At 49.6% G+C, this 15,194-nt stretch overlaps 1 protein-coding gene across 1 annotated transcript; it reads right to left on the bottom strand.

The window, feature by feature from the left end:
• Window positions 1-732: 732 nt before the first annotated feature.
• FOXI2 (forkhead box I2) lies at window positions 733-2,822 on the bottom strand (the record flags this gene model as incomplete). The annotated part of the gene is made up of 2 exons (XM_082720243.1): window positions 733-1,532; window positions 2,264-2,822. The coding sequence occupies 2 exons, from the start codon at window positions 2,820-2,822 to the stop codon at window positions 1,090-1,092; spliced, it is 1,002 nt and encodes a 333-aa protein (XP_082576369.1). The 3' UTR covers window positions 733-1,089.
• Window positions 2,823-15,194: the final 12,372 nt, after the last annotated feature.

The raw sequence follows: 15,194 nt of genomic DNA, 5'->3' as shown, positions 1-15,194 counted from the left end.
CAGTGAGTGGAGGCAGGGGTGCTTGCTCATCATCACTGCTCCACTCCAGGAGTTAACCCCTTTGGCCCTGCGCTGCTCCAGGGAAGGCACCTCTCCGGAGTCCTTGGGTGCAGGGAAAGAGGGTGAGCCCACCAAGCACCCTGAAATGACTGGTACCCCTAAGCCACCAGAGTCATGGAGAGGGCCTAAGTTTTTTGTGCCAGGGCCAAACTTCCTCCTCCTAGTGGCTGTGGGTGCCAAAGAGAACCTTCTGGGTAAATACAAACTAGGAGAGTGCGCTTCACTGAGGCAGGAGGCTGCGGTTCCCCTCTGTGTACAGGGGCAGCCCGGGCCCAAACTGGGGGATAAGGAGCGAGAGCACACTGGGTATGAGTGTGAGTGGGGTGGGAAGCAAACCGGAGCCCATCCTGTGACTCTGGGGTGCCAGGCAGTGCTCCTGTGGTCCCAGGTCCAGGCACCCGGTCCTAGGGCAAAGTCAGAAAGAGCCAGGCACCAGTAGAGAAAGGAGCTGCTATCCCCTGGCCTCTGACAGCCCTACGCAGCAGGTGCAGCCACAAGGGAGCCCCTCCTTCACCATCCCAGTCCCAGGAGTCCCAGATCCCCCTCAAAGCTACACTGCCCATGAGGGTGAAGAGAAGCTACCTGCCCCCCCACACACACCCCCGCTCGGGCTTCCCTAGAGCCCTAAGGGAAGACCCCAAGCCTCCAGGTGAACCAGGCTGGGCTGGAGGAGGAAATGGACCCCTGATAGCACCCAGGCGGCGCTCCCACAACACCTAGAAGTCTCTTTACAGTGGCCCAGGCTCCTCTCCAAAAAGCAGGAGCTGGGTGCCAGCCTGTTGCCCCTTGAAGGTGGATCCGGCCAGAGCACGGGTGGAGGCTCAGAGGAAGTAGAAGCCTTGGCACAGGGAGCAGCCACAGTCTCCATCTGAATGGTCGCTGGGATGAGGCATGACGCGCCGGCCCCTGGGAGGCTAAGATGCGCTCAGCTGTCTGCGCTCCTTCTGCGACACCCACTCTGCAGCGGCGGGAATCCGGGCTTGAGCTCAGCACCGCGGCGCAGCACTTGGGACAATCCCCGCCTCCCCCTTAGACTTCGGTCCCCTCCCGACTGTAGACGAAGTGGCCCACGCGGAAGCCGGTGGCCGCTGTCTGATGGCCGGTGCTGAAGCCGGGCGCGGGGCCTGGGGCTTGCGACCCGTGGGCGGCGACGGGCGTCGGTCTCCCGAAAGGAAAGTCTCCCGCCAGGCCCGCGGGGAAGGTACCGAGGCCGCCAGCCAGGGCCCCCATGGCCGAGGCGAAACTGGAGAAGCAGGCGGCAGCGTCGGGCCCGGGCGGGGACGGCGGGGCCTGCAGGTCCGGGGAGGCCGCGCCGAGGGGCTCCAGCTCCGGTGCCGCGGCTCCTCCCGGGCTCCCGGCTCCCGAGGGAGCAGCGGCGCTCGGCTCTCCTCTCCGCCTCCTCTTCCGTCGGAAGTTCCCGTTGTCGAACATCTTCTCGCAGTTTGGGTCCAGGGTCCAGTAATTGCCTTTACCTGAGCAGGAAGAGAGGACTCAGTTCAGAAAGTCTGACCGACCATGGTGGGAACGTGACGAACCCAGGTCAACTTCAGGATTTCCCCACCAGCCCCACGAGTCCTCACCCCCACCCTGAACCTTGAGTTTTGTGCAGGGCAGGGCCTCCACAGGCCGACTGGGAAGAATGTGGGCATCCCAGAAAGGCCGGGGAAGGGCAACAACCAAGAATACCGAGCCCCTCTAAGCGCAAGGCCAGGGAGAAAGCGTATGGGGTGCACGGCCCCCTGGACTGTGGCAGTCCCTCTGCCGATGGAGCGGCGCGGACCAGCCTTGGGCTCTGTGTTGTCTCCCGCGCTTCACGAAGCGGCATCTCACTGGCTTTACCAATTCCTTGGCGAGGCACTGTCCTCCCTGTTTTACAGCAAGACACTGAAGCCCAGAGAAGGAGCCCCAAAGTCGCCCAGTTGACCAACTCTCCTGGTTCTTCCTCCCCAGGAGCGCACAGAGATTTCGAGACTCACAGAGTCACAGACTTGAAGTCAGGGTCTGCGGGTCCCGGGGTCTTCTCTGGCCCTGGCTGCTGCCAAGCACGACTCTCCTCCTCCCCGTCCTCCCGCCTCAGTACCCCTAGCTGTGCCGTGTCTGAGGGACTGAGTTGTCCCAGGCCGCCCCAGTCCTAGAGTGCCAGCAGCGGGGCTGAGGGAAGAAGCGGAGTCCTGGACGGGGCATCCGCGCGCGCCCTTTTCACCTGGGTCATCCTCCTCGCGGGGCACCTTCTTGAAGCAGTCATTGAGCGACAGGTTGTGGCGGATGGAGTTCTGCCAGCCCGCTTTGCTGCGCTTGTAGAAGGGGAAGTTGCCGGCCACGTACTGGTAGATCTGGCTGAGCGTCAGCTTCCGCAGCGGCGCGCTCTGGATGGCCATGGCGATGAGCGCCGAGTACGAGTAAGGCGGCCGCACCAGCCGCAGCAGCTCCTGCTGGCCCGACAGGCTCAGCCACGCCAGGTCGGCGCCCGCCAGGCTGCCCGGGGCGCCGAGGAGGGGGCCGGGGGCCGCGTAGCCAGAGGCCGCGTAGGGCTGCGCGGACCCAGGGCAGGGCGCATAGGGCGCGGGGCTGAGAGCCGGCGCGTTCAGCCACAGGCGCTGGCCGGCGCCCGCGGCGCCCAGATCCCCGCGCCCGTAGCCCACCGGGTGCGCGGCTGCCCGGGCCTGGCTGTGCGGGGCCCGGCAGACACCCGAGCCGTCGCAGTACGAGGCCATGTTCAGTCGTTCCCGGGCCTGGCCGGGAGGCTGGGGGCCGAAGCTCATGGGAGCCCCATCAATCGTGGCCGCCAGCAGCTCCCGGGTGCCGCCCGCCGGGCCCCGCCCTGCGCCCTTTAAATGCCGTCGGGGCCCTCGCCCGGGTGAGTGTGGGTTACCAGCCCCCTCCCCGACAGCGTCGTTAGAGTGCTGTCTGGGTCCCCGCCCCGACGTCAGCTTTCCGCCCCGCCCCGGTCCGGACTAGATCCTGACACGCAGCCCCGGTGACTCCCCTACTCTGTGCCGCCTGTGCCAGAGACCAGAATCCCCGGGAATCTCACCTATCCCGGCCTCATCTGGCCTCTAGGGCCCCGAAGTCCTGGCTGTCATGGACCCTCGCGCAGGTACCAGGTCTCCCGCAGGCCCCAGTGAAGGCACAACACCCAAGTTCGCCCATGGGGGACCCTGCCCTTGCGGAATCTCTCATCACCCCGGGGCCGGGGCCGCTGTGTGGTTGGGGCCACTGGGAGGGGAGCAGAGGGCCGCTGCGCTGGGCAAGGAGTCTCCCTGAAGCTCACGGATGTCGATGGGCTGGGGCCACTCGGTGAAGGATGCGAGCGCCCGCCAGGCCTGACTGGGCCAAGACAGTGGCACTGGAGTCATACGGAGTCCCCGCGCAATTAATGCGCTAAGGTGGGCCACACCCCTGAGAAAGCCGAGATGCTGGAAGCTCGGGACACCTCAGCTGTCCAGGGAAGCCTCTTTTTTCCCCAAACCCTGTCTGGCATGTTCGGGCAGTGGCCTCCTACACGGAGTGCAGGATTAGCAAAACCCTCCACTGCCTTTACTGAACTCCCAAAACACTGGGCTTCTTTGTGCCCCTGATTCCCTGCTCTGGAGCCATTCTCCTGGCTCCCCCAAGCTCGCTGATCTCCTGGGCTGCATCTCCCCCTACCTCCAGGTCCCCCTGTCTCCAGGCTTCCTGCCTCCCTAATCCCCACCAGCTCTGCGGGGGCTCCCCCCCCCCCATCCAGCGCCCCGACCCCATGTGCCTGGCTCCCCAACCTGGGTGCCTGGGAAGAACGCCAGCCCCCAGGACTCAGGGTTCTTGCCACCTGCCAGCGCGCACACGGAGAAGTGAAAATTCTCTGGTGATCAGGTTTCCCAGATAGTAGAAGGGGCCCATCACTCTGAAATGCAGCGCCTGCTGAAATAGAGCCAGTCTCACTGAAATTGGTTTCGCCCTGGGTCTGTGGATCCTCAAAGCAAATACATTTAAATGCATTTAACAAACCAAAGTTTCAATCCCACTGCCAGCCTCCTTCTCCACTTAAGGAGGAGGGCGGTGGATCTGGGCTAAGGATGGGGCAGAGGGAAAGGTTTGGACTTTGGAATTAAGGGTCCCGGCTTGTGTCAGCCGTTTACTGTCGGGATGGGCTTAAGGCCTCTCAAATCCTAATTTCAAATTTTCTGTACAACTGATTTGTGGAACAATTTAACAAAGAGCAGAAGACAGAGTCCCTCCATTGCAACACAGGGTTCTCCTTAGAAGTAACTGCCCTTACCCCTGGGGATAAAAAATATATGTTTATAATAAATAGCAATGTGAAATCTGGACTGTGAAATCTGGACATTAGCAAAAAAAAAAAAAAAAGTTCTCACACAAGGAAACAAATTTGTAACTATGTATGGAGATGGATGTTAACTAGATTTTTTTATGGTAATCATTCTGCAAAATATACAAATATAAAATTATTATATTTTACACCTAAAAAAAAAAAAGTAACTGCCTTTAAGAAGTAGGGGGTGATCTCAAGGTGACTCAGGGTGTTCTAGACTTCTAGAGGGTAGAAGCCAGCCCCTCAGCTGTTCTGTACCCACCTGTCCTCTCCCGCTCCCCCAGAGATTTCTGACTGTTGTCAGAGGAGTACAGGTAGTGAGGATCTCAGGTGCCTTCCAGAAGCTTCCCAGGCTTGTTGCTGCAGGGACAGCTGGGGGCGGCGGGATGGGTGTTCTCAGTGTGGAAAACACTACCTGCTTCCTCTTGCTCGCATCACAAACAGCAGCCAGACCCATCTGCCCACTGGCAATTCTCAGTGCTTCCTCACAATTTTAAACATGTGCATTCTGGGTGGCTGTGAAAAGCTTTTTGGTAACAGCATCTTTATTTATTTTTTTTTAAGATTTTATTTATTTATTTGACACAGAGAGAGAGATCACGAGTAGGGGGTGAGGCAGGCAGAGAGAGAGGGGGAAGCAGACTCCTTGCTGAGCAGAGAGCCCGATGCGGAGCTTGATCTCAGTACCCTGAGATCATGACCTGAGCCGAAAGCAGAGGCTTAACCCACTGAGCCACCCAGGCGCCCCAGTAACAGCATCTTTTTTTTTTTTTTTTAAGATTTTATTTATTTATTTGACAGACAGAGATCACAAGTAGGCAGCGAGGCAGGCAGAGAGAGAGAGAGAGAGAGAGAGAGGAGAAAGCAGGCTCCCCGCTGAGCAGAAAGCCTGATGCGGGGCTCGATCCCAGGACCCTGGGATCGTGACCTGAGCTGAAGGCAGAGGCTTTAACCCACTGAGCCACCCAGGAGCCCCCGGTAACAGCATCTTTAAAGAGAAAACGTCTTCCCATCTGCGAATATGGTTGCAAGCATGACTCAGATGTGTTCCTGATAAAGCAAACTGTCTTGGCTCATGTCCGCGCCGCTTCCCCTCCGCAACAATACTTAGTTTGGTGAGAGTCTAAGTAGGTTTCCACATGGACATTTTGAAAAGACTGCCAGTTAGGAGACAGCTTTCCAGAAACCAGGCTTTGCGAGGCTAGGACAGTGCAGAAGCCACCCAGCTTGGTCTTGACCTGAACCATAGGAGTCATGGAGAAAAAGCATCAGACTCAGCAGCACAGCCATGTGCGTGGGGCAGGGGGGTGGTTTCCAGCGCAGCCTGTATCCAGAGGACCTCTAGCCCTTCTTCCCTTTGTTCTAGCAGTACGTGTGGATGTGTAGTTTCTGCAGAGTCCAGAAGCTTCTGCTCCTCCCTAGGGAGGGGTGCTGGGAGGGGGGTAGATTGCCCAAGGCACTGCGTGTAGGAGACACTTGTCTTGGTGGAGTAACATTGCGATTAAGGAGGAAGCATTAAGGTTATCACGGTGAGCTGTGTGGCTGTGATAATAAAATCAGAGACACTGAATTTTAAAGAACATCTTGGCTCATCTCTTACAATGAAAAGGAATAAAAAAAAGATGATCATTCTTTCCAAATCCCCTTTAATTTTAATAGCCTTTCTTTCTGTTAATATTGTAATTCTTTAACACTTGTGAGTTTCAGGACTTCTAAGAAAATCAGATGAAGCTTCATGTAATTTCTTTCAATTTTGCTTTTATAAAAAGCATTACGGTTTGCGCAGGAAGGCCCATATTTTAATCATTGTTCCTGGCTTTCTGAGCCCAGTGTCCATCTTCCTTCCCTACTGTAATAGTTTCCCATCTTTCAACAGATTGGACCCATAAAATGAGTATCTAGTAGATGGAGTACAGTCATTTGCGGGAAGAAATGCTTTAACATTTGAGTCAGAGTTGGATGGAACTCTGATGAGAATTTTTCGAAAAGGGGAAAAAAAAAACCCAAAAAACTCATGGGGATGAAATAACACGGAAAAAGACTCCATCTTCAGAGTACCTGGCTCCCCTTGCGCCCTCAGCCCTTCCCCAGGTTTCCCAACAGAGCTGCACCCCTTCCTCAAACCCTTGCCCCTTCCCCTTTATTCTCAAAAATGACCCCACTGCCTGCTGTGAGGATGGGTCTCCCCAACCTTTTCCACCAAACGTCTGAGCTTCCCCACAGCTGCACCCGCACCTTGTTTTCCTTCCTCTGGTCATCATGGGAGAGGAGTCCCTCTTTGTCACACTGGTCTCTGGGTGAGGGAGGTAGGACTGGGACCAGGTGGGGCACAAGGGCCACCCGATGTGCACCATTTAAGGAGGCACCCCCTGGCAGGGCCCCGAGTGAGAGGTGCAGTGCTCCCAGTTCTTGTGCCCACACTTCTCCCAAGGGCCTCCCTCTGTGGCCCTCCCCCTCCCCCGCCGCCCTGCTGATTACAGGTCTTGAAGTCTCCCCCCCCCCCCCGGGGTCCCTCTCCAGACGCTGCTCCCTCTGTTTCCTTCCCTCCTGCCTCTGCTGGCGCTTGCTCTGTCTTCCCCTTGGAAAACACAGTCAGCCCAAAGCCCAAGCCCTGCTCTGGGATGTCTCTGGTGTCTGCTGTCTCCAAGGACATCACTGGATGGTGATGACTCTCTCTCCTCCTCGCCTGACCCTCAACAGCCCTTGATGCCTTCCAGATCCACACCCCTTCCTTTCCGTATTTTTCAGCTCTGTTTTCTGATTTATCTCCCCTTTCCTGGGTTCTTCTCAAGCTCTAGGTTGGCCTGCCCCCCCCCCCAGGGCTCTGTTTCAGGACCCCTTTCTCCATGCCCTGTGGGTTTAAGTATCAGCCAGTAACTCATGGTTTCTTAGACTCAGCGTGATTGACGCTGGGCTGGATAAGTCTTCGTCGCCCTGTGTCTTGTAGGATGATTAGCGGTGTCCCGATGTCTGGCTCCTAGGTGCTGGCCGTACCCCTCTGGTGTGACAACTAAATGCCTCCTAAGCATTGCCAACGGTTCCCTGTCAGGCCAAACCACTTCCAGTAGAGAACTCCTGAATTCCCTAAAGAGTCTGTCATTTTTGTCAGCCGTTTGGATGTCCTCTTCTCTAACTCAACATGCCCCAACTGAATTCGTCATCCTTCACACAAGAACAATGACAGCAACCTCTAGCAGCTGAGAGTGGCCCCAGGCTGACAGCCGTCAAGGAAGCAGGAACCCCAGTCCTCTAACCATCAGGAACTGAGTCCTGTCAGTAACAGCCGTTACCTTAGAAGAGGGCAGGGCGCCAGAGACAGTAGCCAACACTTTGATTTAACCTCAACAGAATACCCAGCTATGCTTTCCAGACACCTGGCCTACAGAATCATGAGCCAGTGAAGGGGCATTGCTTTAAGCTGCTAAGGGGTGGTAATTTGTCACACAGCAACAGCCGGCTTAAAACAAAGGCCGACAGGGTCACGTCATTCCAGTTCAGTGACCCCCACTCTTTGCAGTGAGAAGGAGGTTCCCACGTCTCACGGAGTCTGGCCCTGCCCCTGTGCCCTTACTGCTCATTATCTCTTGTGTAGGACTCTAAGAAAGGCACATCCACTGATTTTCAAGGCTGATCGGCAGGACCCACCCAGGGTGAAAATGTCTACCTAACTTTTTTTAAACATTTGAAAGTGGAGGGAACTCAAGCTTTCGGTCCTTGAATGGACCACGTACGGCATCCACAACAACTGTCCTTGACTTTTGCAGCTCTCACGTTGCAAAGAAGGTCCCATGTTCTAGAATGACATATGGACTTCCAGTTTCTCACTCTAGAAAAGGTCAGGCCAGGGGCCACTGTGGCCAAGAGCTCTGGCGGCGCTGAACCCAACCTTGGCCTCACGCCACAGACCTTAGGTCAGTGATTCCACCTCTGACTTCCATGTTTCCCCCACCTGTGAGGTGCTTTGACATATTAGGTTTCTTGATTAATACGAGAACTGAAATTTGCTTTAAACCTTTTTTACTGAGAAAAGAGACTAGAACATCATCAGGGTTCAGCAGATGCCAAAACATTTTTTTGGAGAACGTAGAGGGTGAGAGATTACCTACAGATACATCTGAATCCAGATGTGGGCTTTAGTCCCAAACACACTGTCTGTTAGCCTCCTCCAAGCCTCGGTTTCTCCATCTGCAAAATGAAACCAATCATGCCCATCTCATAGTTATGACAAAGACTCCCTGAGTTGATACATGTAGAATATGCATGAGTGAGTGATTGCTATCGAACCTCTGTTGGCATTCTCTCTTTCAATTAATCAATCATCCACTGGTCTAGAGAATGAATCTTACATGTAGCATTTGTCTCCCGCTATAAGTTAAATACTCACATAATGTTCTTTCTATTCCTGACAGATAACTGAGGAAAGGCTTTATTTACTAGATGTTTTTCTCCTCCTTTTTTTCTTTTACTAAGGAAAAACCTGACCATACTTAAATATAATATTTAAATAGATGACATCTCACTGATTTTTCAACTCTTAAATTTTGTATATATTTTTTAAAGATTTTATTTATTTATTTGACAGAGAGAGATCACAAGTAGGCAGAGAGGCAGGCAGAGAGAGAGGAGGAAGCAGGCTCCCTGCTGAGCAGAGAGCCGGATGCGGGACTCGATCCCAGGACCCTGAGATCATGACCTGAGCCGAAGGCAGCGGCTTGACCCACTGAGCCACCCAGGCGCTCCAAATTTTGTATATTTTAACTTTCATTCTCACCCAGATCAAATGTTGAGTTCTAGTCTGTAAGTTCTGGCTGCATGTGCTTCATCTCTGTGCATGTGAGTATTTTGTCATTGAAGCCTTTAAATATAAATTGTAAACCTTTTGATTCTCTGCTCTTAAATGTGTTAGCATCCATCTTTTAAAAAAAGACATCATCTTAGGCACCATCTCATAATCACAACAAACAAACTGGCAGTAATTCTATAATGTTATCTAATATACACTTCATATCAGAATTTCTCCAATTTTTCCTAAATAACTTTTTAGCCTTTTTCTTTCCAAATCAGAATCCAATGTATCTATGAGAGCTTTCCTGTATTGGTCATGTCCCTTTAGTTTATTTTATTCTAGAACATTCCCTACCTTCTGCTTCCTGCCCCAAAGTTTTATTTAAGGCACTGACTTGTGGGAGGTCCCACAATCTGGATTCATCTGCTTGTCTCCTCTGGTAATGGTAACCTTGTTAACGTATCCCCCACACTTCTTTTATGCTGGAAGTTAGGTTTCAAGATTGATATGGATTCTGGTTAAGTTGTTTCACCCCATCGTATTGGCAGGCACACGACACCAGGTTGGTCCCCTCCCACTAAGTGTGGTCACTGGGTTAAGGGAGTGAGAGCTAGATCTCCCCATTGTAAAGGCAATTAGGAATTAATCCATGGTATGATGCTTGAATACAATTAAAAAAAAACCCACACAGCAATTGTGCTAATAGGTATCCATCCAAAAGATACAATCATAGTGACTCAAAGGGGCACTTGTATGCTGATAGTCATAGCAATGTCCACTATAGCCCAAATATAGAAAGAGTCCAGATGGCTGTTGACTGATGAATGGATAAAGAAGATGTGGTGTATATATACACGGGAATATTACTCGGCCATCAAAAAGAATGAAATCTTGCCATTTGCAGTGATGTGGATGGAACTGGGGGTATTATGCTAAATGAAATAAGTCAGAGAAAGACAACTACCTTTTGATTTTACTCGTATGTGACATTTAAAAAACAAAACAGAGGAACACAGGGGAAGGGAAGGAAAAATAAAATAAAAACAGAGAGGGAGACAAACCGTAAGAAACTCTTAATTATGGGAAATAAACTGAAGGTTGCTGGAGGGGAGGTGGGTGGGAGGGGGTAATTGGGTGAGGAGTATTAAGAAGGGCATGTGACATAATGAGCACTGGCTCTTATATGCGACTGATGAACCACTAAATTCTACCCCTGAAACGAATAATGCAGTATGTGTTAACTAAATTGAGTTTAAGTAAAAAATTAAAAACAGAAACAAAAATTCAGTCCCCCAAGGAAAAGGATCCCTAGGTAGGAATATCCATTGATCTTATTTTCTGTTGGTGGTGTCTGCCTGAATCAGTCTCCTGAGGGTTACAACCTGGAAATTTCCTAATTCCATCACTCCATTAACATTCATTAATAGCTTCCATCTTTCTGTAAAATAGACCTGTCATCAATTGAACTGTAATTCCTATTAAAAAGACATCCATCCCCATGATTCTTTCCCCTTTCGGATCCATTTTAAGAGTAAGGTGTTGGTAAAACAGTCATCCTAATTGGAAACAATAAGTTTAATAAGAGAAGGTTTTTTTGAGTATCACTATGGAGTCAGGAATTTTTCATGTACTTAATGTTTTAATAAATTCTCATTATTTTTGTGATGTCTTATCTTGCACATCACCTGGCACAAAACACGTCTATTTGTGTCGTTAGGGAGGTAGATAATGGTGCTTTTTTTTCCTGTATTAGGATTTTTTTCCTAATAACTTTTTTAAAAATAATGAGTGCACCTTGTCTTCATTGTCACCCATAAACAGACCACAAACTCCAGGAAGCTGAGTTAAGAGACTGCAGTCACCCTCTTTGTGACTATGTGATGGCTTTGTGTGTCCATCATCCCTCTTGGGAGTGTCTCCGTCCCTAATTATGTGACTGTAATGCCATCTAGTGGGAAGTTAGAATCTACTTCCTCAAGTAGACCTGTTTGATGAGAAAAATCCCACACGTGTGTCACATACCAGGTAGCTTGAGTTCCATTACTTCCAAGGAACTTAAGCTTAAGCAGTGAAACAGATAAGAGGAAAATAATATTCATAGTTTTTTGAGGATATAATCTTTCTTCAGGAAAGATACTCTGCAAAGTGGACAAGTTGTTCTTATCATGAAGTTTTCTTTGATATGTAAATTTTTTAGAAATCAACTCATTTGACCCTTTTTGACTAGTTTCAGAGGTAGAATTGGATGGTTCATCAGTTGCCTATAGCACCCAGGGCTCAGTCCATCACGTCCCTCCTCAGCCCCCTCACGGTCCCTCCCTGCCCGTCACCCAGTTACCCCAACCCTCCACCTCCCCTCCAGCAACCCTCAGTTTGTCTCCTAGAGTCCAGCCTTTCTCAGGGTTTGACTCCCTTTCAATTTTCATCTTATGTTTCCTTCCTTGTATTTTTAAAATTTGAATTAAAAATTATAATGCCAATTTTCATGATAATTCCATTGATTTTTTTTTCAACAAAATGCTATTAAATACACAGGACTTAGTAATAGGTGTAGAAATTTTATTTCAGAGAAAGATCTCCTGAAGTTAAACACCGGGAATATCCCCTTGATTTAGAAAGAAAAAAAAGAAGAAGAAGAATGTATTTGAAATGAATTTAAAGTTTCACTGATTATTCGAGAAAGTGCACCCAGTTCCTAGTTGGAGGCAGGAAGTGTTTGGGGGCCAGTAGACCCGAGTGTCCACCCATGACAGGTGATCTCAGCTGGGCAGAGCCTCCACCCAAGCTTTGCATGTGAATGATCAAGTCTGTAAAAGCGAGATCTGCTTTTTACAGCTCTTAACTCGCCAACTGTATGAGCATCTAAATCCTATTTTTATTAGGAAATGTGTACGGTAATATGCATGTAATAGACCAGGATAGAGGTTAGGATGCTCTTGACCCCTTGCTTGCTGCTGCCCAGATGCGATTCTGGCTACATCCTATAATGACAAAACGTCCAAAATCGTTTTATTTTTCAATTTCTTATCATTTGTTTTCCTCAAGTTTAAGTGATGTCCCCTGATTCCTGACCACTTTGGTTCAGTCTTGAATTGGGCCAGCGCAGGCAGACAGAAGGGGTCGGGCTCCTGGCCCCTTCTCACCAGGGAGGCAGGTGGAGATGATGCGGAGCGCGCAGGGGATGGGCAGGTATCTCCAGCCGTCTGGTCTGCGTAGGTGCCACAGAGAGAAGGTTGCTGCCGCTCCAGAAGTAGAAGAGGTGGTTTTCCAGATCTTACTGCGGCCCAGACTGCCTCTAACTGTTCTGTCCTGACACAGAGCACGGGCCAGGAATGCTCGAGCCAGGAACCAGACGGCCACGGGAGCCCACACCTTGCCTAAGTGGCAAGGAAATTAGCACTTAGGAGCATGGACCCTGGAGGTAGGCAGTCCTGGCTTACAATCCACTTCTTTGCTCTGTCCCTTTGCCTAAGTTAGCAAACCTCTCTGAGTCTCATTATCCCAGTGGATAACCTATGTAGTAATACGATCTGCTTCTCTGGGTCATGGAGGGTAAGCGAGGTAATGCATACAAAACACCTGTTTATTGCTCAATACATCATTATTAAAGAGTAACAGTTATAAATATCAAGATAATTGTATATTAATATATTAATAATGTAGCAATCACATTTTATGTTTTATCTTATATGTTGATACATGTTATAGAACAAAATTATATTAATACTTTATATAACATAAAATATATATTACTTAGATATTTAATAACATATTAAATTAGATTAAAATATTGAATTAAAAGTTCAGTATATCGTTTAATGCTAACCTGTTAAATTTTATGTATTGGTTTACTTATTTACTTAATTGGTTTTCTGGGAAAGCTGGCTGAAGGAAATGATGTTCCTATTTCTACATGATGATTGCCTCTAAATTGGTTCTTAGCTTTTGCCAACTCCACACGTCAGTTAGATGAGTCTGACTTCTTCCTCTTGCTGCATTTTCCAGGGATTTTTCAGGGGTTACCCCCTTGGAGTTTGCTTGTTTATAGTATTTTTTAAAAATTTTTGGATTGTGGACAGCACTGAATATGGGCATATCTACCAAGACGGTCTGGTCCTTTGACCCACAAAGCCTACAGATTCCAGAATGCCTATGAGGAGAAAACTTGTCTTAAGAACATTAAGATACTGCTTGGTCTTTTCTACTATTCTCAAGTAAACTGTGTTTTCAAACTACATAACTGAATGGAGAACAGAAGCCTATCAGGTCCTAAGTGTGTCTTAGGTCTGTTTATAATGTATCTATGAATTAAAATAAAGATGACTGCATATTAAAAAAAAAACTTTTGGATTCCTGCGATTTTGTTAATTTTGTATGTTTGGGGGATGCTTGCTGGAGCAGATCAGGACCCTCAGATCATACCCTCTGATCTCCGTGGACTTCACCTGAAGGTTCCCTTTGTGCCCACATTGGCTCAAGCATTGTCTATGATGGTCTGAAATTGATGGAAAGGGCACTGCATTCAAAGGAAATGAACTCTTTGCCATGCCAGGCACTGTCTTCTTCCCAGCCGATGGCTAAGCATTTGCTCAGTTTCCGTCAGATTCTCCCAGGGCCTGATGGAAAAGAAGTAATTTTCTCAGCATTTGATGACTATCCCCTGTGTCTTCAGTTACCTTTGGAAAGCTACCCACAGAACAGCAGCTCTGCAGACATGGAGGCAAATACCCAACATCTGTTTAGTTTGGTTACACATCTGTAGAGAATTGCATTAAGGAAAAATGAAACCCATCTAATTACAAGATGATAATTAGCTGTGGGTCTCTGCAGGCCCAGTGGAGCAGGGCACCAGTTCAAGGTTGGCCCATGCACCTTGAGGCATCACTGGGTTGGTGGCCTCCATGCACCTCCACAGTTCGCAAAGGATGGGTCAAGGAGCCGGACTTCGCCCACCCAGTCTAGCGGCTTCTGTCTACTTCAGTGGCGTTTCTGAGGGAAGACCCCGGGCCAGGGAAGCAGACAGATCACCAGCCCTGCGCCCTGGACATGTTCCTCAAACTTCCCCAAACCTTAGATTGCTCTATCCATAAAACATGCCTTATCTCAGAGAGGTTTTATGAGGGATTTAAAAAAATGTTGTAGAAGTATTTGCAATGTGCTATGCAAGATTACAGTGGTCTTTTTTTTTTTTTTCTCTGCAGAAAACACTTTGTCGAGAACCAAATAGATACACTTTTTAAGAAGAGGTTATGTTCAATGAAGACTTTACAAGCCAGAAATATCTTCTTACCACTTATTTTTGAAAGAATTATTTTTAAAATGAATTCTAACCCATTGGTCTAGTTATCCTTACCTATCAGTGTGGTTATAATGATTGGGGCTGGATTTAAAAATAACACGTATTGAACACAGTGCGGGGTGTCGAGATATCGTCTGCTGCAGCTCCTCATGCTTCTGTCTTTCCAGACGTCTCTGTGCCCTTTGGTTCCGCTAGGACAGACGCCTTCGGAAGCAGCGCTCCCAGCAGACACGGGCTTCCCATGGACTTCTGGCAACGTAAGGTTGTATCTGGCAGGTGCACAAAGGAGCCGCTCTGTTCCAGACAGTGCCTCCAGCCGAGACGCAGCCATAGGTCAAGGGTGGGAATGGGAAACTATGGGAAGCCGCCAGCTTTGGCAGGTGAGCTGATTTCATTCCACAGAGGTGACCGCCCACAGACGGTGGCTCCTGGAGTCCTGCTCAGGAGGGCAGAGATGGTGGACTGCAGGCTGAAGCAGTGGCTCACCATTGGCTCCAGCAGGAAGTGGCAACTTTCTGTGTCACTTTCACAATACCTTTATCCCATAGTTTCATCACCAGATTCCCTGCGTGAAATCTTCCCTGCTTGTAATACCCAAAGTAACGTCTGTTTTCTTAATTGGGCACTGATACGCCACAGGTGAATTCGGAGCTATTTATTGGATTATTGGGATCCTTTTAATGGTATGATTCAGAATCTGTGCTATCAGCAAAAAAATTATAACTTGTCATATCTAC

The sequence above is a fragment of the Mustela nivalis genome, assembly GCF_964662115.1.
Source record: "Mustela nivalis genome assembly, chromosome: 2".
Lineage (NCBI taxonomy): Eukaryota > Metazoa > Chordata > Mammalia > Carnivora > Mustelidae > Mustela > Mustela nivalis.
Note: the sequence above shows the minus strand (reverse complement) of the source record. Positions and strands in the feature narration are given on the sequence as shown.